Source organism: Lepidochelys olivacea (genome assembly GCF_965140295.1).
Source record: "Lepidochelys olivacea isolate rLepOli2 genome assembly, chromosome: 6".
NCBI classification, from domain to species: Eukaryota; Metazoa; Chordata; order Testudines; family Cheloniidae; genus Lepidochelys; species Lepidochelys olivacea.
This window is the reverse complement of record NC_140416.1, coordinates 18,352,330-18,374,593: the sequence shown is the minus strand read 5'-3', so window position 1 is coordinate 18,374,593 and position 22,264 is coordinate 18,352,330. Positions and strand designations below refer to the sequence as shown.

At 46.1% G+C, this 22,264-nt stretch overlaps 1 protein-coding gene across 4 annotated transcripts in view; it reads right to left on the bottom strand.

Moving 5' to 3' along the window:
• Positions 1-22,264, bottom strand: part of EPS8L2 (EPS8 signaling adaptor L2) — a 110,516-nt gene that overhangs the window by 56,649 nt on the left and 31,603 nt on the right. For 2 of the 4 annotated variants that reach the window (XM_084632324.1, XM_084632325.1), the window contains exon 3: positions 20,641-20,693. In XM_084632324.1, the coding sequence (XP_084488450.1) occupies positions 20,641-20,693 (53 nt within the window). Of the gene's footprint in view, positions 1-20,640; positions 20,697-22,264 lie in introns of all 4 variants that reach the window. The other 2 variants (XM_084632322.1, XM_084632323.1) reach the window with 1 other exon arrangement.

Sequence of the window (22,264 nt, the reverse complement as noted above, 5' to 3'; positions counted from 1 at the left end):
GACTGGCTTCTTGGTGCCTCCTTCAAATTTTTCCCTCCTGCAACCTGTGCTCCTCCTCCAAGTTCCATGCAGGTTGCTACAGCTGCCCTAGAGAGAGGAGTACTTGGAACTCATCATTTAGAACTTAATGAGCTATGGAATCCCAAGTCTCTGAAGGGTCTGCTGTATTTGGGAAGTGGGGCAAGGCAAATCAATTATCTCACCCTCCCAAAACAAAATTTTGAAATATTTTGAGAAATCTGTAGAACTTCCTGAAAAGTTCTAGGGCTGTGGTGAAACCTCAAATTTTTCTATGTTCTCCCTTTCCTTCACTTACGCCATCTGATTACTATACATATAGATTTCAGAGTAGCAGCCGTGTTAGTCTGTATCTGCAAAATGAAAAGGAGTACTTGTGGCACCTTAGAGACTAACAAATTTATTTGAGCATAAGCTTTCGTGAGCTGTAGCTCACGAAAGCTTATACATATAGAGATGCACCCAAAGCCCACTGCAATCAGTGGCTGAGTTTTCCTTTGACTTCAGCTGGCTTTGCATCAGGTCCTATGCCCTGATCAGGTCAGACATGCTGCTCTAGGACTAGCTCCACCTCTCTGCCGGCATCTCCAGCAGGGATGGATTGCTGACCAGGCTCATCTCTCATTGGAGAGGATTTTCTTTGTAAGTACAAAGCTGTCACTTTGATAATTTATGCAGGTGCTGAACAACTCCAGGGGGCCTCTTCTGTTGTCTAATCAGTGCTGCATCTCCACTGCTCTGCTCACAATACCAAGTAGCTGCAAAAATAAAATCAAAGGAAAGGCAAAACTTCCTAGCTCCTTTTGTTGATTCTCCAGGGCGGTATGTTTGTGTTACTTTTAAGGTCCAAAGAACAAGGACAACCTGGCTTTGTCACCGTGAGATTCTGTCCTTAGATGTTATGCAAATGAGGATCTTCTAAAACCAACACTTTGGCCTTTGGCAGCTGCTCAGTGGGTGGATTGCAGTGTGTGTTGTATGTACATTTGTCTGGCTCTTTACCTTAGGTTTCTGTTTACTTCTCTTCCGGGATCCCCTTCCATCTTCCTGTTGATCCCGCCCAACCCCTCCCAATCTCAAAGCATAACTAATCTGCCTGAAAACAGACACACTTAATGAGGAGGATGCCGATATGTTTAGTACTGGATAATTGCAAAGCTCCCATTTGGGGCATTCTTGAGTACTTCACTTCTGTTTAATCACAGACAGAAGATTCTAAGCAGCAAGACGGCAGTAGACTGTAATAGCCTCACCGTCACAGGCCCTGTCTACATAGGAAAGGTGCATCAGTTTAATATGGGAATAGGGGGGTTAAAACAATATACTTAATCTGATGCAAACCCCTGTGTGGATACTCTGATTTTGGTTTAGCATAAACTTGTTCTCAGTCATCTTATGCTGAGCCGAAATAAGCATCTCTTAAACCAAAATAGTGTCCACACTGGGACTTATACTGGCTTAACTATGATGGTTTAAATTCATACTTTTAGGTTAAACCAGTAACAAGGCTTTGAAGCCAGCAACTTTCTCATTAGTGTCTCCCAAGCAACTGTTTGACACAGCTCTATCCTCAACTTTATTTTATACAGGGGAAAGCTGGACTATCCGTAACATTAGCTAATTTATCTGTGTCCTTCTGGGTTATCAGACACCTCTAATAACAGAATCCTTTGTCTTCCTCCAGCACCTTCCACTGGAGAAGCTCAAAATACTTTACAAACATTATCCAGTCCTTACAATGTCTCTAGGAGGTGAAGTAGTTACATTTTCCCATCTGATAAGCTGGGGAAAAGTAATGGATATGTAAGTGACTTTCCCAAAGTTACATGGTAGCTCACTGTCACAGTCGGGATCAGACTCTAAGATTATGTCTTTGCTGCAGAGATAACCTGGGTTCTTACTCCTGTGTTGCCCCAACCCCCTCCCGGCCACACACAAAATCATCTCACTGGATTTAATGGTGCTTTCAACCCTTGCTAGCTGGCCTGGCTGGGGCTATGAAATAGAGCCCGAGTGCCACTATCACTTGATCTTGTAACCCACCTACTTTGCAATGATAACGCAGGCTGAGCCTCTGGAGTACTGATGCCCTTCCCACAATGCTCTCTCTGTGCCCAGAAGGACAGACAAGTTCTTCCGCAATTCGGAGTAGCTCATGGTACCGCAGTGCTAAGAACCATAGGATGTGCCCCCAAACGCCCTAGCAACACATACAGGTGACTGCAGCACCAGTGAGGACACAGTGACTGAGGTAGGGCTTTGCAATGTGGCTGCTCACCCCACAGGTGCTAGTCACCTGGGTTCTGATCACCAGAGTTAACTCTGCAGTGAAGGCGTACCCTAAATCTGCTGCCTTCCAGACTGTTGCTTTTACCCTTGCTCTCTATCTGCTAGAGCAATGGTGGACTCATGGCACTGCAACCAACCCATGTCCAATACTCAAAAATTATTCCTTTCAGTGCTGAAGTAAAGTATTGTGCAATATCTAACCAACAGCTTGATGGCCGATAGCTTTGCTTTAAATTGCCGTTTGGGATGCTTTGGTTGCACACATGGTCTGTTGTTTCCTGAAACACTCCAGCCTACACGTGCTGCAGAGACAGTACAACCCAGAGGAAGGAATTCTTTACATTACTGGTACCCTCTTGCTGACTGGACAGAGGTGCATAGATTGGCTCCAAAGAAGTTCTCCTGTATTTTTTGACTTGAAAGATTATAGCTCTGATACACTATGGGGGGTGTGAAGTGTTAGTGTGGCGAAAGGGGAAGGAAAGTCTCAGGGCTACGGCAAACCCCACAGGGGAAAGGAGCATGTTGATAAAAGCTGGCAGTGCATAATCTGTGGTCCACTCAGCATAAACCTGCAGTAACCACTGCTCTGTTTTTTCCCTTCTCTTCCTTGCTCATGGCTACAAACTGGCAGCATGCCCTGACATTTTTAGTCAGGCATGCAGTTCAACACTTGCATGGAAAATGGCGTCCTCTGTGCGGAGTGACCTGGCATATATGGTGTGTGCAAGGTCACACTGTGCAGAGAATGCCATTTTGTAGAACAAAACATGCTCCTTGCATGTTGGAGCTTGACCAAATCATCCTTCAGGCACAGCCGGTCCGGGGCATGCAATGTGTGTGTGTTGCACACTCAGCCGATGCCACTGTAACACACACAAAGCCAGAGAGAGACAGTAAAACAATTGAGCTGGTGTAAATCCAGAGTAACTTCATTGAAGTCAATGGAATTGCTTAGGCTTTACATCACTGTGAGAGCAGAATTTGATCCATCCTCTTTTATTGGATGACTCCTGCTGTTCATAGCAGGTACAGCGTCCAGACAAAATGCAGGGAGGAAGGATGGCCGCATGGTTAAGGCACTGGACTGGGTTCAATTTCCAGCTCAGACACAGTGTTACTGCGTAGCCTGGGGCAAGTCACTGAAGCCTCCGGGGCATCTGTGGGGATAATTAGACTTCCAGTCCCCCACCTTTTGTCTTCTTACTCTTTAAGCTCTTTCAGGCAGGGATCTCTCTTCCGATGTGTACGTACAGCACCTAGCGCAACAGGGCCCTGATCGCACTTGGAGCCTCTAGGTGCTATCGTAATAGGAATAATTATTAATCTGGCATAGACTGGGTGTGTCCCAACAACCTCATTGATTCCAAAAGGACGTTAATGGATGATGACAGCACAGTGGAGCAAAAAAGATTGCTATTTATTTTAACTTGTTTTGCCTTTTCTGAACGGTACCACTTTGGGCTTCTACAGCATTCATGCTGGTATGCCACTGACCCTATTTCCCCTCTGCCTCCTGATATGGGGCATATATTTTGAAGCCCTCCGAAGAGTAAGGAATTTCAGAAGCCAGAGAGCAGCGTGCTATCGACAGGATCCAAAGAGATGAGTGGTTCCCAGATATCATCTCCTTCCATTCCATTTGCATTTGTGCCATTGCTATAAACAGAAACTTAACGGCAAAGTGGCTGTACACAAGGGGCCACACTCAGTCTTGGTGCCAGTTACATTTGTCCCCAGTCACACCTGAGATGAATGCACCCCACGCTCTCTATCCCCCACCTCCGAATCTGGTTAATTTGAATATTCCATCACAAAGGAGGCTCCCTGTCTCTTCTCTCACATTGGATTTTGCTGCTACTAGCAGAAGGCATTGAGGAGGAGAGGGAATAATATGGGGCAGTCACAGGTGCAGAAGCATAGAGGACTGACTATTGGGTCAACTAAGTGACACTTGCAATGCAGCCTAACCAGTAATCATATTTACCTTGCGCCTTTCATCCTGCAGCACTTTGCAAACTAGGTACGCAAAGAACCACTAATAGGCAGCCACCTCTAAGGCAGGGGATAGTGATGGAAATTTTAGCCACAGATACAGAGGAAATCCCTGGAAGGTTTTGAAGCCCACTTGATGAGCAGCTTCTCATGCTGATTGCAGAGGCCTTCCCAGTGACCAGAAAATGGTCCTTGCAGAGCCTCTGAGCTCAGCCGACACAGTAGGAACCAATGAGTTCCACACCTATCCTTAAGGAGTTTAGAAATATCCTAGAGACTTGAGGCCATGGCAGAGCTGCTGAGCTCTGTGTCTGTCCCTGCGCTACTTCTAAACTCTGGAGAGACATGCGCAGAACTGAGAAGTTCTGCTGAGGATAACCAGGAACTCAGTGCCATGGACTTCAGAGAGAGCCCCAGCGTTCTGATCTGGCAGTGATTCACACTCCCTTTGCACAGGTGTAAATGATGATACAAGGCAGTGGAAGGCCAGGTTCAGAGTGCTCATCTCAGGCAACAGGCTGTGACTTTAGTATTAGGGGCCAGGAGCAGGGCAGCTTCTCCAGGCTATCTGAACTACACTCACTAGCTGTGGGGACAGAATAGGCAGCTGTACTGCCAACCCCACAAAAGCCAAAGTCAGGAGTCAGGCCCTTGAGATAGGCTTAACAATCACGAGATTTTTAACAAGCGTGAAGTTCGGGTTTCTTGTATTTGCCTTCTGCTTTTTGAGCATGGACTCCCCCAAGCTCTCCTCCCATATTTTTGTTTTAAGTGAAAGCTGTGATTTTCCCATGACTCCAGGAGCTGGGCCTTTAAGGAAAAACACACCGAGATTTGTGATTAAAACCGTGGAAAATGGCAGCAAGAGGGTGGGAATGACCTCTGAGCTCCTCTGTATTCTGGGGTCTGCTCGAAGCCTGCCTAGCCTCCAGCATAAATCAGGCAACTTTTGGAAGCAGTCTTTTGGAACGTGAAGTTTTGAGACTTTACCAGCATACACACTTTGTGGTAACATGAGCGTTTAGCATGGTTCTTAGCATTTGTGCCAAAACAACAGGTCGGGGCACAGTCTTTCCAAGGAGGCTCATAGAGACGAAGCAAGACAACAAATGCCTCTGCATAATATTAAAACTACCATGGAGCTGGATTTGCAGAGCTGGATTGTTAAAGATACTGATGACATTGAATCTACTGCTAGTAACTGATTACTGGGTCAGAAAAGCAATCCAGTTACATGTCACTAAATAGTGCTGCCTCACACATATAACAGGTTAGTGGTTACTCCTAGGCCAGGTTTACACGACAAATTTCTGTCAGCTTAGCTCCAGGTGTGTGAAAAGGTGTGATCTGCAAGTGACATAGCTATGCCAGCAGAAGTCCCTAGTGTAGACACAGTATATGAGCAAAACTGCACTTTTGCTGGTATAGCTTATTTGCTCAGGAGGGATAGAATAAGCACTACTGGCAAAAGCTGAGTCCACACGAAGAGTGCTTTGGTCGCCTGGTATAGCTACACCAGCAAAGCCTTCCAAGTGTAGATGTAACACACAGGAGCAGGACACAGTATGTGTGGCTGTACTGCATGCTGTGACATTATCAGTGCTCACCCGCAGGACAGATGAAATCTGGGATTGCTCAAACATGCCATGAAAAGTAAATCCATGGTTGGTACCATTTTTAGGCAGGTCCACTTACATTTTATCAAGGTACCTTTTAAAGGGGAAAGACAGAAAGAAAAATATTCCCTACAATGCATTGCACCTTCTTGGAAGCAGCTCTGCAGCACCTTTTAAATGCATCAACTCACATCTTTGTTTAGGGCACCAATACATCTTGAGCTGGCCCTAACAATTCTGTGTGAGAGATTTTATGTCTCTGCTCCGGCCATGCTGGGGAGCTGTGCCTGGTGAAGCTATCACTTTTAGTTGGTGATGAAAGGCCTGTGCCGAAACCCACTGGAAATCAATGGGAATACTCCCGTTGACTGCAGTGGGTTTTGGATGACGCCCAAAGGTATGAAAGCTCTATAACAATAATGGGGTCTGTGTTATAGACAGCATGTCAGTAGCTGTTAGTTGGAGTTGCATAACTAAATTCCAGTTCCTCATGCTTCATGTTTATCACCAAAGCAATTCCAAGGGCTCATATTCCTTTTTTATTAGGTGCAGATATAACCCACTCTATGAGAGCAAAGAAAAACACAGCCAACCTCCTGATTGTGCAAGGGCTTCATGCAATCAATAAAACCAAATGTCTGCCTCTAACTTGTCACAGCATGCAAGGATGGAAGGCAGTATTTACAGTAGCACCCCATGCTGTGGCCTGGGGACAAGAAACCAAATGGGGGGAAATAACTTACTAGAGAATAATCAACCCAGTGGAAAAAAAATCCTTGGTCATGTAAGCTTAGATACAGAGACAGCCGCCTGTCTTATAAGTAGAGCTTAATGAAAAATGCCAGGTTTTTTTTTTTTGCAAGAAAATGCAAAATATTATTTTTTCTAAATTTCCCACAAACATTTTTCAGGGATTATAGGGGGAAAATGAAACAGAAATATTTTTTTATTTTGAAAACCATTTTCAGTATATTTTGGGGGTAAAAAAATTACCAAAATATTGGTAAAAAATTTCAAAAACTGAAAGTTTTTTACCCAAAACCAAAAATTTTAATTGAAAAAATGTTTTTTCAAAATAACAGAAGGAAATTTTTTACCAAAATGGATATTTTCCCAAAACTTTTCATTCCAGTAAAAAAGCCAGTGTTTGTTTTTTAAAAGTTACAATGAGAAAAAATTCTTGATTGTAAGATTATAAAACCTTGGAAAGAAATCCTGCCTACTCCCCTTTGAACTGTGCAGAAAAGAAGCCTGGGGATGAAGGCTGGGTGTTGCAAGAGTCAAAACTACTTCACAGGTCCACCCTCACGAATATTCATCACCTGAATTTCTGTGATGTTGTCACAATGGTCCCTTGGGGACCACTGCCAGCTGATGTGGGGCTTCTCTAGCCTGTGTCAGGGCAGTGATCAGGGCAAATCTGGGCAAAGAATTAGGGAGCTCCCCAACCTGTTGTGCTGAGCAGATCTCAGCCACAGCAGCAAGTCTGACCTAGTATCATCCAACTGTGGCTTCAAGTTGAAACAATAGGATGGATGGACTGGCTTGAAAAAAATCAGAGCTAGAGTAATACTTTCTGGGGTTCACATCAGCTTGGATAGCTGTCCCACCACAACCACCAGCCTTGAGAGGTCTCAGCAGATCTCAGGAGCATCTCCAGAGAGACAAGCAGCAATGGGCTGTGGAACATGGCTGAATGCACACAGGTTGAAGAAAGCAGCCAGCCAGAGGCCAGGAGAGGGGGGTTAGAACCCGGACCCCTCTCTCCCCCTAGGGAGTATTAACAGCAGGCCAGTTTCTGCCCTTGTCTACACCTGCAACTCAGTGGGATTTGGGTGTGTGTAACCAAGGACAGAATTTGGATCGTAGGGAAGTGAATAGCATTGTATTTGGCTAGAGACATTAGGCTCTCTAGGGAGGGCATACAGAGCCAGAAAACTACCCATGTCCATCCTAAAAAGGGAGCACATTGATGAGGGACATGAGGGAGCAGCAGGGACCTGTTTGCAATTGGGGAAGCTAGAGAAAGGTATCAGGGGCGGGGGGAGTGGGAGAGCAGAAAGAAGGGAGAAGGCTGGGAAGCACAGAAAGAGCTCTTTTATGTCCTAGACCAGCGGTTCTTAAACTTTTGTACTTGTGACACCTTTCACATAGCAAGCCTGTGTGTGTGACCCCGCTTATAAATTAAAAATACTTTAAAACATATTTAACACCATTATAAATGTTGGAGGCAAAGCAGGGTTGGGGGTGGAGGCTGACAGCTCACAACCCCCCATGTAAGAACCTCGTGACCCCCTGAGGGGTCCCAACCCCCAGTTTGAGAACCCCTGTCCTAGACTGTGTGGTGCTCTCCCTATTAATGTAAGGAGAACATGGGCCAAACAAATACACATTTTGCTTCTACCTAGCAGCACAGAAACCAGAGTCTGCTCCTGTCTGCAGCAGGCAGCTCTCTGCTTTGTTCAGCATTCAGGCCTGGTCGACCCCGGGGGGAAGGGGCGAGCTAAGTTGGCCTAAGTTACGCAACTTCAGCTACGAAAATAGCGTAGCTGAAGTCGACGTACTTAGAGCTACTCACCACGGTGTCTTCACTGCGGTAGGTCGACTGCTGCTGCTCCCCCGTCGACTCCGCCTGCGCCTCTCGCTCTGGTGGAGTACCGCAGTCGACCGGAGATGGGGACCCCCGCTGGATTGATCGCTCCGAAAGTAAGTGTAGACATACCTTTCAGAGCCCTGCATTGCTGTCTGAATTCTCCCGCCATTTCCCACAACCTTACTTCACAACAGCAGCTACTCAGCTGCTTCCCACAGTGAGATCTCTGGGACAGAGGCTGTTTTCTTGTTCCCTGTCTGTCCCTAGCACAGTGGGGGCCTCACCCTTGGTTGGGGCCCCTAGAGATGCTACTGTCATACCAATAATGGGGCAGCAGGGTGATGACCATGGATTTGGCTGCATTCAGACACCTATCCAAGCCTAATGGAGCTGAACTGAATACACACACTGCCCAAAGGATGCTGCCCTCTTCTTCCAAAAAGCTCCGTTTTCAGATGGTGCAGGGAAAAAGGAAAGGGTGAGTGGGGCTTTAAGAAGAAAGGTCGCCAGTAAGAGGAGAGCTGCACTGCAGTGGGGAAAAGCGAGGGGTAACGTGAAGCTGGGATCTGTGGTAGGAAAGGAACGCGAAGAGAGACCCTGCAGTCGCCCAGACGGAGACATTGATCTGAACAACGTAGTCATTCAAGGAATTAGCGTGCCTCAGGTATTCCAGTGGCACAGCTCCATGAAACCAGATAAGCTCCACCACCAACTTCCACAGGGGCATAAACACACAGCAACCAGGCGCTGGGAAGGTTTAAGTGGCCCAGCTTCAAAAGGCTGTCCTCTTGATTAGTATTTACACACAGTAGAGCAGTGATGGGCAACCTGCGGCCTCAGCCTACCAGCCCCAAATGAAATGAGAGCCCCATTGTGACGGGCACTGCACAAACGCAGTATAGAGACAATCCCTGCCCTGAAGCTGTTTGCAGTCTAAATAGCAGGGCGGGTGGGAGGGAAGCGCAAAGGGCAGGGCGGGAGGGAAGCGCAAAGAGCTGAAGTGACTTGGCCAAGCAATTCAGGGCTCTGAATGCTGATCAGAGCAGAAAGCTGCCTGCTGCAGATAGGAGCAGACTCTGTACTGCCAAGTGGATGCAAACAGGTTGGTAAAATGAATCCCAGGTCTCCTGGTTCCCAGACCAGTGCACTAGCCATTGGACCCCTGATCAGAGCTGGAGGTAGGAATTGCATGGCCAGCAGGTGGGAGAATGCTGCATTAATCCTGCTGAGTACAGTGTTCTTCCTGCTGAGTATTGTTCTTAATGGGCTAGGCAGAAATTATCATAGCGAGACTAAAATATTCAGACCCATAAAGGTGAACATGAACAGCATCTTATTGGCTAGAGACGTTAGGCACTGGGGTGGGGAGGGGCACATATGAAGCCAGAAAACTACCCACGTCAACCATAACGATAGGGTAGGGAACCACTGGAGACAATGTTGTTACTTTCATTGTGCCCTGTGCCCAAGGGTCTCAAAGCACGTCCCAGACATTAAGGGCCAGATTTAGCCACAGCCCTGCACTGGGGGCAGCGTGGAGTGGCTCTGCCCCAGTGGGAGAGTCAGGGCATCAAGTGAGACGTGTAAGCCCCATGGCCCTGCCCCCTCCCAGCCTCCTGTGGGTTGACTGGCACCCCAGGGGTCACATTCAGGAAGCAGTCCCTGTGCTCAGTCTGGCCACACTCGGGGACAGATATTTACAACACCCTGTAATGTAACTTAGTGATGGTATTACACATGAGAAAATCCTGGCTTGCAATTGGCTGAGAAAAGTCATGTGAAGAAAGTCAGTTCCTATTGGGCAATAATACTGACCAACCACATTACATACACATAAAAGCTGTCTGCTGATACGCTGCAATGGAATCCGAGGGCAGCAATTCTTCCCCGCTGCAGAAGTGACGATTATTTTTTTTCTGGACCTCTGACATCACTCCTTTCAAATGATCGTTTCCGTGGAGAGCCTCTCCTGGCAGTCTGTGCAGTCACTCCAGCCTGAACTGTAGCCCAGTTCTTTCAATGATGATGACAGCAGCATGCAGCAGTGTGTACACTGACTTTTTTTTCATAGAAATTCCACCCCTTCCCCACCCTGCCCCAGTCGAGTTAATGAATTGTGACAGTCACCTCTATGGATGTCAATATTTTCTTACAGCCTTTTCTGTGGATGGGGAAACAGGCAGACAGAAAGGTTAAGTGACTTGCCCAAGTCCAGTGACAGAAAGGGAAACTGAATCCTGGAATCTTGACCTAGGTGCTGCCACACCCCTGGCTTGAAGTGGTTTCCATTATATAACCGGTTTACATTTTGGTTCAATGGCTCTTCCCCACTATACACATTGTACCCTGAGTCTTGATTCCCTTTCCAGTGCTCTACCCACTAGACATGCTGCTGAACAGGAAGTGCACAAATCCTCTCGTAAGCGGATGATCACAAAGAGGCATGTTTTTCTTTCTTCCTCGTACCTATTGGAAGCAAACTTAAGCATGCACTTAATGGACACCTCCCCACCCATCACCATGCAGGGCAAATAACCATGAAAGAAGGGGCCCGAGGAGATAAATGAGCTGGAGTGAGAAATTAGGTGAAGTCTCCAAGGCTCTTAATAGCCAGTGTACTTTTATGAGTGCTGTGTTCATTTTCTGGGATGGGGAGAGATTTCTTGCTAATGTGAATAGCTGTAACTTATCGAAGTCTGCTCTTTGGTGGTCTCTGGGACAGAGTTCTGCTTTCGTCCCCAAAATTGGGAGCCAAATTAAGGCCTTGATTCAGAAAAGCATCCCAATTCAAGACAGGGCTTAAGCGTGTGGTTTACTTTTAAACATGAGCTTAAGTTCAAGTAGTGCACGTATCGGTTATGTCCTGAACTGGGATGGCCTTACGCTTGTGCTTAGGTGTTTCCCTGAATCAAGGCCTAAATCCACTAAACAAAATAGTTGGTTGAGCTCTGTTTATTGAATCAATTCTCTTTGAAGTTTTACATTGCAGACATTAGCTACACATGTAAAACCAGTAAAAAGAAAAGGAGTACTAGTGGCACCTTAGAGACTAACCAATTTATTTGAGCATAAGCTTTCGTGAGCTACAGCTCACTTCATCGGATGCATCATTGGTTAGTCTCTAAGGTGCCACTAGTACGCCTTTTCTTTTTGCGAATACAGACTAACACGGCTGCTACTCTGAAACCTGTTAAACCAGTGTGAAAGATGTGGAATTTTCTGGGGGGGGAGGAAATATTTCATGTGCGCAGTTACAGTGTATCCATTTATCTTCATGTGAATGTCACATGTAGCTCAGCTGGAATAATTAACAAGCCCATTGTTCTATACAGGAGATTACCAGTAACTAATGCTGAATAATCACCCTTGTTGTTGTCCAGCATGCTAATGAATCAATAACTAAGGGCTATTTTCTACCCAGCTCTATGAAAAAGAGTCTCAAGGCAATTTTTAGAGCTTTGTGTTTTTGGAGCCAGATCTTTGGCTGGTGTGAATGCACGTAACACCACGGATGTCAGTGGAACTGTGCCAATTTATACCAGCTGAGGGATCACCTGGGCCCTTTATTTTCATTTATGCTGCTGTTTATCAGCCCCTGTTAGAAGTTAGAAAGCGACATTTCTTTTATGGCCTGTTTGTTCAGTTCCACCAGTTGAACACTGATTCTCGTCCCAACGCCATATTTACAGCAGAGCTGGAACTGACATTATTTTTGAGTATCTGATAGCATGCTAGGTTCCTCAAGAGAACAAATAAAGAGACAATCCCTGAGCAGAGGAAAGTACAAGGTAAATTCACAGAAGACACAAAGAGCATGCCTACATTGCAATCCAAAGTGAGGTTGCAGCATGGGAAGACATCCCAGCGCTCACGTGGCTCAAACCAGCAGCGTAGATGCAGCACTGTGGGCCCATGGAGATGTACTCACATTGCTAGACTCTGCTGAAGCAGGCACATCTCCCAGTGCCGCAGTCACACCTCAGATTGCGGTGTAGACACACTCAAAGTGAGAGGCAAAACAAGTCAAAATTGGGGTAGGGAGAGGACACGGGTTAGGACTGTAGGACTGTGCGGTTATTCAGTAGAACCCTGATCCTGAAAGCTGGTCCACGCAAATGGACGCCTGGGCTCCGCCTGGACACAGGGCTCTGCATGTGGGCAGCCAGTTGCAGAATCACAATCTTGATGAGTCCATTAAGCGTTTTGTTCTGTTCTTGAGAACCAGCAACTGCCACTTATCTAGCACTTTGCTGCGTTCTGTTTAGGGACAGAGAGGCAAGTCAGCTTGGGAAAAATACGGACTGAGCTGACCCTTACCTCATGCACACGCAGTTCAACCAAACCTTCTTTCCAGTTCAGATTACTCACTTCCCTCTGCAGAGCTCCCAGCCCATGTAACTATATGCTAGGCTCAGATATTGAACCCAAGTCTCCCAAAGAGCTCGGGCTGTTGGATAACTGAAATCAGCTTCGCTCAGGATACTGTGGCTGTGTAACTGTGGAAACCAGTCTGTGATCAGTCGGGTTGTAATTTAATCTTTGACCTGTAGTACATTCCACTCAGCCAATGAGGTCATGAGGTCTCTTATGTGCCAAGGATCCTACAGTGGCATTTCTCCATGGAGACTGTGCTGCCAATGGATCACCATAGGTTGGGTGCAGACTGCCCCTTTTAAGAGTCTCCTGGCTACAGCACATCAACTGCCTTAAGCCAGTGGTTCTCAATCAGGAGTCCAGGGCCCCCTGGGGGGCCGTGAGCAGGTTTCAGGGGGGCCGCAAAGCAGGGCCAGCATTAGACTCACTGGGGGTCAGGGCAGAAAGCCGAAGCCCCACCGCATGGGGCTGGAGCCCAGGGCCCTGAGCCCTGCCACTCGAGAGCTGAAGCCGAAGCCTGAGCAACTTAGCTTCAAGGGGGCCCCCGTGGCATGGGGCCCCAGGCAATTGCCCTGTTTGCTACCCCCTAATGCCGGCCATGGGTTTTATTTGCAGAAAACCAGCTATTGTGGCACAGGTGGGCCGTGGAGTTTTTATAGCATGTTAGGGGGGCCTTGGAAAGAAAAAAATTGAGTACCCCTGCTTGAAGCAAAGCACCTCCAGACAGATGGTATCATTTGCCTAAGCCAGGCAGGTGGGAATGACTGGGCCCATCGTGCCCAGTGTTCTGTTACAGCGTAGAAACCTTTCTTCGGTTACAAACTGCTTTTGGTATCGAGTGATCACGGCTGACAGGCTGTCACTCCTTAAGTTAACTGTTTCATCAGCTGCTTAATCTGCAGCAGGCAAAGTGCTCAGCACTCTCAGAGCTTGGGCTCCATGATAAGACAGCACAACTACTTCTTGCTGTGAGCTCAGTTACAGGCTGTGAAATCCCCCTTCCATTTTGTAGGCATCAGTCTTAGTTCTTCCCTAGGCACAAGTAAATTAGTATGGCGTACAGACAACTGGGAAGGGGTGATTGAGGTGAGTCATGCTGCTGAATGTACTACTGGAAGGCACTCAGATGATCACAGTATAAGTACTTATACAGACTAGAATATTGCTGGTGTGTAATATCTCTTATGGCCTGATTCAAAGCCCACTGAAGTAAATAGAGGGGGTCTCTCTCCCCCTTAGTTTCAGTTATCTTAGGATCAGTCCCTTTCCCCCCTGGGTTCAGTGGATAACCCTTGAATGGGTACAGTATTATTTATTAAGCCTTGAAAACAGTTTAGATCAGTAGGAGGCTGCCGGCTAAGGCAACCACAAAGACAGCAATAAGCCTGTTGTGTAAACTACTAATTATGTTAAAGTACTTCCTTCCCAGCCTTTCTCTTGGGATTGCTAAGAATACAATGGATTTCCCTCAATGTCCTTTCATCTAGGTTCAGAACCGAAGCCAGTAAGCAGAGAAGCAGCTTTATTTATTCATGGTGCACACTAACATTTATTCAGCTGGCCGCCCTGTGCGTTGAATAAGTCAGGAACGTGATAGCTACCTGTCATTCTACCTGCTGTCTGGCTAGCCATGGTACTTTCTATAAATGCGGCCAGAGACCCTTCCAGAACTTGGGGCTGAGCAAAGGAGAGACTGTGTTTTACTTTTTAAGGGTGATGACCCTATATACCCATGATGACCTGGAGGTAAGCTCACCAACAGCTGGGTGCGACTCATTCACCCTCTGTTCATGCAAACTGGGTGAGGGATCATTCATCTGTTTGTGGCTCAGCCATGCTAGTTGACTCTGAAGGAGATGCTGACCATATACTGTTCACACACAAGGCACATACACAGGGCCAGGTTTGCTAGTATACTCTGGATGCCTGGTGATGCAAAGCAGCCAGATTGTACCAGTGATTCTGCCCATGGTATTCTCTTTTCCTATCCTTCTTGTTAAATGTAAACCTATGTGTAGGAATTCATACTAGGCAGACAGGATGAGCAGGTGGCCAACTTTACATTGCAGGAGAAAATGTAACTTTCAGAATTTCCTCACTTTTGAGTGTTTGATTTTACAACAGAAGCTGGGAATGAGCAACAGGAATGGATCATTTAGTGATTACCTGTTCTGTTCATTCCCTCTGAAGTACCTGGCACTGGCCACTGTCAGAAGACAAGATACTGGGCTAGATGGGCCTTTGGTCTGACCCAGTATGGCCATTCTTATGTTCTAACATTTAATGTTGCATTAACCTCAGGGTTTTTTGGTTTGTTTTTTGCATTATTATTATTTTATTATTGTTGTTATTTCATCAGTGAATGGGGTATGAGGATGGATGTGTGGGAGAAATTCCCCTTAGTGCTAATGGAATCAGCCTATTTAAACCCCATCAGATTGAGGGTAACTAAATGCAAAAAGAAAGAGGGTTAATGCAACGTTTGCCTCCTTTGTAAAGTGTTTTGAGATCTACTGATAAACAGTGATTTACAAAGAAGGTCCGTGTCATTATCCCCATTTCACAGGCAGGGAAACTGAGGCACAGTGCAGTAATGTGATTTTCCCAAGATGATCTAGCAGGCTGCTGGCCAAACCATGAATAGCATCTAGGTCTCCCAAGTCTGAGTTCAATGCTCTATTTACTGGGGTACTGCACCTCTGACATCCTAAATGACATTTATAAAATATTGCCTATACAGGTCAATAAAGTGGGAGAGACTGATAGGTGTCCAACCACTGAGGGTTTTTCAGCAGAAAAGTAAGCACACAGAAGGCTTACCTCATTCATATAGAAGCAGTGTAGTCTAGCATGGGGCTGGGAGAGCGGACCCTGGGTTCCTATTCCCAGCTCCTGCCACAGACCTTCTGTGGGATGCCAGTACTTGTCATTTAGCCCCTCTGTGCCTCAGTTTCCCCATTAGTGACATGGGGATGGTAATGAAGCTGGACCTTTTTTCATTTCTACACTGATAACACATCTCATTCTCGGTTGCCTGTGGACCTGAAAGGGAAAAAAGCACTATTCCTTTGTGCTTCTTTTGGCTGAATCATTGAGAACATTAATTCTCTAAAGCTGTCTGTAGTAATTTTCCACCATGTGCAGCCATAGCTGATGGTAAGGGCAGATTTTCTCAGCCATTGGTTCCTATACTGTTGAATTTGGGATCCATCTGGACTTCCCACTGTACTTGGAAGCTCAGATAGCCACAGTTTCCAAGAACACTTCTTCCATCTGCCGCTAGCCAGGATGCTGCATCCTGTATTGACCTATATGACCTGGCCACTGTGAATCATGCCTTCCTGACCTCCATGCTAAATTATTGCAACTCACCGGGCCAGAGCCTCAGCTGGGGTAAATTGGTGTAGCTCCATCAGCTTCAAAGGCACTACACAGACTTGTACCAGCTGAAGAGCCTTAGGACTGAGCATGCCAACTTTTAAAAGGCTTTGTTTGGCTCAGAACACTGTCAGGAATGATATGGTCTAGTCCAGATCCCTGCCACTTTGTGTTACAATCCCATAAGATTGGACAAGTTAAGCAGAATCAGGCCAGTTAGTACTTGGATGGGAAACCACCACCGAAGCCCCAGGTACTGGTGATAATAATTGAATGGGTGGCACGCTGCAGTGTGTTAAAAAGGCACAGTGCTGCTGGAGGGGCTGTTTTTGGAAGAGACATAAAACTAAGGCCTTGCTCACTTAAGAATAATGCTTTGTATTTGTACATGTATCCTAACCCAGGAGCTCAAAATGGGACAGATTCTCAGCTGATATAAATCTGGAGGGGTTCCATTGGCCCCAGTGGAGCTTTGATCATTTACATCAACAAATGTACCTGGTGTGTGTGTGTATAAATAAAAGTGCATTTCCAAGGTTCTAAGCACCTAACATTCCCTGGCTGCTTCATAGTCATATAATTGAGGCCACTTCAGATTTATTTTATTTGCATTTTTAACTGTAATTCTTAACACAATTTTAATTTTTCTCCCCGCTTGTGAGCTTTGCAGAAGTGAACTGTTGGGAGCGATTTGAAGAAGGGAGGCTGGAGGCCTAGCACCCTGGGACTGGGAAATCACTCCATGCAGAGGGATATTTGGAGGAGCCTTGACAAATTACCTAGGGGAGTTTCATGTGCCCCTAGGCATGAGAGATGCCACATACACACCTCTGTGCAATATCGGGCCAGATCCAGAGCTGCTGTAAATCAGCAGAGCTGCCTTGAAGTCAATGATGGTATACCAGTTTACACCCGCTGAGAATATGGCCCACAGCCTAATGCTGCTTGCTTACTATTCACTGGAGCTGTGTGGAAAAGCTCTCAGTGTCGGTGAATTTGTAACAATTGCTTTTGGGGCAGCTTCACCAAAAAGCAAGGCACTTTTCACCTAAGTGTTGTGATTGACTTTTGTTTTTGAGAACAAATTTGTTTTACAGAGAATATGGTGCTTTGGGAGTGTTTGCCAAACCATTGGCTACTTATTTTCCATTTCCAGTTTTGGGCAGTAAAGCTATTTTAGAGCTGCCAGTGTCCCTATGGAGAGGCACAAAGCCAGTATTTTAACACCCACATGTTGATTACCTAATAACAAGTCTCAGTTCTGTGATGCGTTCACATGGTTGGTGGATATCTGTCTTAAGGGAAGTGGCCTTAGTACATGAGATGTTTAAAACATGTTATTTTCAACTTTCGGTTTAATTTTTATTTTGACCAACCTTCGGAGGAGACTAAAATATGATCAAGGTATTTACTGAAGGAGGCTTTTAGACTGAAATCTTTGCACCACGAAAACCTGCCCTCCCCTAGCCAAGCTCTGGGTACCTTCAACATACAGTTAAAAACAGAATTACATAGGAGTTACAAAACATAACAGGCCTGGTTCCCATTTGCACTATGGCCCCCTTACACTGTGTAATGGCACCTTAGTGCAAATGAGAATATGGTCCAACTAGTCCAATGCATCAGCACTTCTTTTTCCCACTCAAACATGTTATTTAGTCACCAGACACAAGTGACCAATAGAATAACCGGTGCACGTTCTCCCCAGACAGAAATTAGACCACAAATAGTCAGTGAGTGGTGCAAATAGCACTGAATTATCTCCTCCCTTTATTTGTGTGTATTGGTCTTTGCAGCTAATCTAAATGATTAATGATTACTTTGTTCGACACTTTATCCACTAAGCTAAGTACTCAGCCCTTGAGCCAAGAAGGTCACTCACGGTGATACTATCCCAGGCTGAGGTCACTTTACAGTGACAAATCTCCAGGCAACCAGGCTGCAATGGAGGACACTCTAGAGAGACAACTTTCCCAGACACCCCATCTGTGACCACGATCACCTTACAGCTACTATAAGGTGGGTGCATAAATGGTTGAAAAATCATTCCCAGAGCGTAGTTATTAGTGGTTCACAGTCATGCTGGAAGGGCATAACGAGTGGGGTCTCTGAGGGATTGGTTCTGGGTCTGGTTCTGTTCAATATCTTCATCAGTGATTTAGATAATGGCATAGAGAGTACACTTATAAAGTTTGCAGACGATACCAAGCTGGAAGGGGTTGCAAGTGCTTTGGAGGATAGGATTAAAGTTCAAAATGATCTGGACAAATTGGAGCAATGGTCTGAAGTAAATAGGATGAAATTCAATAAGGACAAATGCAAAGTACTCCACTGAGAAAGGAACAATCAACTGCACACATACAAAATGGGAAATGACTGCCTAGGAAGGAGTACTGTGGAAAGGGATCTGGGGGTCATAGTGGATCACAAGCTAAATATGAGTCAATCGTGTAATGCCGTTACAAAAAAAGCAAATATCATTCTGGGATGTATTAGCAGGAGTATTGTAAGCAAGACACAAGAAGTAATTCTTCCAGTCTACTCCACGCTGATTAGGCCTCAACTGGAGTATTGTGTCCTGTTCTGGGTGCCACATTTCAGGAAAGATGTGGACAAAATGGAGAAAGTCCAGAGAAGAGCAACAAAAATGATTAAAGTGCTATAAAACATGACCTATGAGGAAAGATTGAAAAAACTGGGTTTGTTTAGTCTGGAGAAGAGAAGACTAAGAGGGGACATGATAACAGTTTTTAAGTACATAAAATGTTATTACAAGGAGGAGGGAGAAAAATTGTTCTTCTTAACCTCTGAGGATAGGACAAGAAGCAATGGGCTTAAATTGCAGCAAGGGAGGTTTAGGTTGGACATTAGGAAAAACTTCCTACCTGTCAGAGTGGTTAAGCACTGGAATAAATTGCCTCGGGAGGTTGTGGAATCTCCATCATTGGGGATTTTTAAGAGCGGGTTAGACAAATACCTGTCAGGGATGGTCTAGATAAGTCCTGCCATGAGTGCAAGGGACTGGACTAGATGACCTCTTGAGGTCCCTTCCAGTTCTATGATTCTATGATACAGTGAAAATATCTCAGGCAACCAAGAGGCAAAGGCAAGTTTGTAATCAAGTCTGAACAACTCATTGAATTGCTGCTGGAATGCTTTGATAGTCTACAAAAACCCAGACGAATTGCCAGCATTCCACAAGGTTGTGTAGTAATTTTGCAGCTGGAAAGCAAATTCAGAAAAGCCCTGTTCTGTTCAGTTCTGGCTTTATATCTGCACCCATCACATTGCACTCACAAAACTAACATTATGTATCTGTGGCCGGATCCTGCTAATGAAGTCAATGAGAATTCTACACACAGAAGGCTTTCCAGAGCACAACTAGAGTACACCAAACTAAGGATCTTTTATCTTCCTAGCTGAACTGGGTGGTGGAGAAGACTTCTCTTCTCACCCCCTCCCCTTGCTTGTTCAGGCCATCACTACATAGTGTGGACCAGATTCTCAGCTAGTGTAAATCAGCTGAGATCCATCAGTTATGTTGATGATTATTAATATCTATCTCTGATACGATGCTTTTGTATGCAAGTCCATTGACCTCAATGTGGCTACATCAATTTACACCAGCTGAGGATCTGGCCCCACATGTTCATCTGAAGCTCTTCTTGCCATCTAGAAAATGATTTCTTGTAAACTCTCTCTTCTTTGAAAGCTTCAGAGGACATTGACTTTTCATGGTATATGGAATAATTAATGAGTATAATCATTAACCTGCTCACAACAGTCTTTTTTAGCTTCACACTTTTGAGAACCTGGTTGTCTGGCTAAATCAACCAGAGAACGTTAGGGATTCCTGTGGACGTGTGTCTGTTTTGTACAGGTTTGTAACACTAGCAAAATTAATACAAGAGTGGTAGCCCCTATCAGGTGGCTGCACTAAGTGATTGCAATGGCATGACCACTAGTGCAGAGAGGACATGTGCCTTTCTGTTACCATGTCATGAAAACCTGCTGTAAGCATGGTGTATAGGAAAACAGATGTCGTTTGCCTGTCTGCTGCCACATAGCACCTCAGCAGGGAGAAATATAGGAAACAGTATTGGAACAGACCCGTGGCTTGTCTAGTCTGACGTCCTGTCTGCAATAGCCTCTTCTACTGGATGCTTCATTAGAAAGTGAGAAGCCCCCTAAAGGTGAATTGTGACGTGTCCATGTCAGTTCATCTCACAACTGCCCCACCCTGTCCCACCATGAGATACAAACAGGAAGCCATGCAATAAAGATGCCTTCGGCTTTCCCCGCTACCAGTTTGAACCTGGCAGTCTTTACTCACACAAATCTCAGCAGCAGCCTAGTGTATCCGTGGTGGTGACTTACCATATAAATCTTTTGCACTCATTCTCGAAGCACCATCTGCTTTGCCCAGACTGCTGCTGCAAAAGGAAAGAAAAGGAGCAAATAAACAACAAATCTCAGAAAGTTTTTTGTTGTGTTTTTTTTTTTTTACTGGCTTCATTATGTGATTCAGTTGAGCAACACAGATAGTAACCAATTAATCTGGTCTAGTGCTTGAATGGCAAATGGCAGTGGGCTTTTCAAACCACCTTAATGGCAAAGGGCAATGGGTTTTTCACACCAGCTTGCCTTAGTGTGGAAGTGAGGTAGTTATCAGCACCCTGCCTGGTGAGCTGGAGGAGTATCAGTCACTGACACCAATTCTCCAGTGACACCTCCGACTGCAACAAGCTGGGGAGCCTGGCAGGAAGCTGGAATAGTCTGCTGGAGAGCTCTACTTTTGGTGAGGGGAGGGGATCTGACCTACTCCTGTTTGAGGTTTCGCTCACTCCAAGGCATAGCCCACTGGCTTTCCCTTCAGGCAGGTCAGACCTAGAAAGGGCAGAGGACTCTCTGCCTCAGACAACAGATGTATGGATCTTCCATCACTGAACATCACCCATTTTTCTTTCTTTGTTCTCCCAGAATCTGCTGGTCCCTTCTAGTCTGTAGGGCCTTGTCACAGGCTGGCTGGCCCTTTAAGGCAAGCAAGGCTCAGCCTTGCCTGTGACCAGACAGCTATCCCCCAGCTGAATGTGATGGAAACTTAATTATAATGCCTGATCCCAGCTGTGAGAGATCAGAGAGAGGACTGTGTAAACAGAGCCGTGAACTCAGTTCAGAGAGGAGCCAGGAGAGTCCCCTTTCTCAGAGGAGCCTGGGGAAGTCAGGCTGGAGGATACAACTCAGGGAGCAGGTCAGGTTCCTGTGGGGGACCCTGAGGTAGGGCCTGTGAGGAGCAGGGAGATCCCTGAGGGAAGCTGCTGGGGTTCCTGGGGAGGGGAGGCAGTGGAGGAGACCTGTGGTGGGGAGGAAGCAGCATAGGAGAAACTCTGCCAGGGCCAGGTGTGGGGGTGGGGAGTAGAGAACTTCAGGGTTGCTTGAGAGGGGCAGAAGAACTATTAGTTTGGGTATTTATTTGGACTTACAGCTGGATTTCTGTTACCCCGGAAGGGGGCTGAATTTGAGGGGGTGACGGCCACAGAAAATCCAAACAGCAACAGGCCATCGTGAGGCCAGCACAGGTGGTCAACAGGGGGCATAAGCAGCAAAGTACCCTGCAATGCCATGTCCTGATGCCAGGGGGTGCTATAGCAATGGGGCCAGTCAGGATAGTGAGCTGTGTCCTGGTTTCCCCCTCCTGGGGCAGGCAGCAGCTCAGAGTTGTGTCGTGTACTGCCATGTGCACCCTGCTGTCCAGGGTTGGCTGAAGCTTTCAGGGAGAGAAGGGAGTGATTTTGTGTATCCAGGCCAAGTATAATTTGAATCTGCCCCATAGAAATTGTGGGCACCTGAATGAACCCTAGAACTACAGAAACAGGGCAACCAGACATAGGTTTCTTTTCCCTCTAGAGTGTCAATCAAACCACATGGCACTTTGTGGCAAAGCCTTGATACATGATGGCACGCGTGAGCATGTTCGGTTAGACTGCATTGGGACATGGCA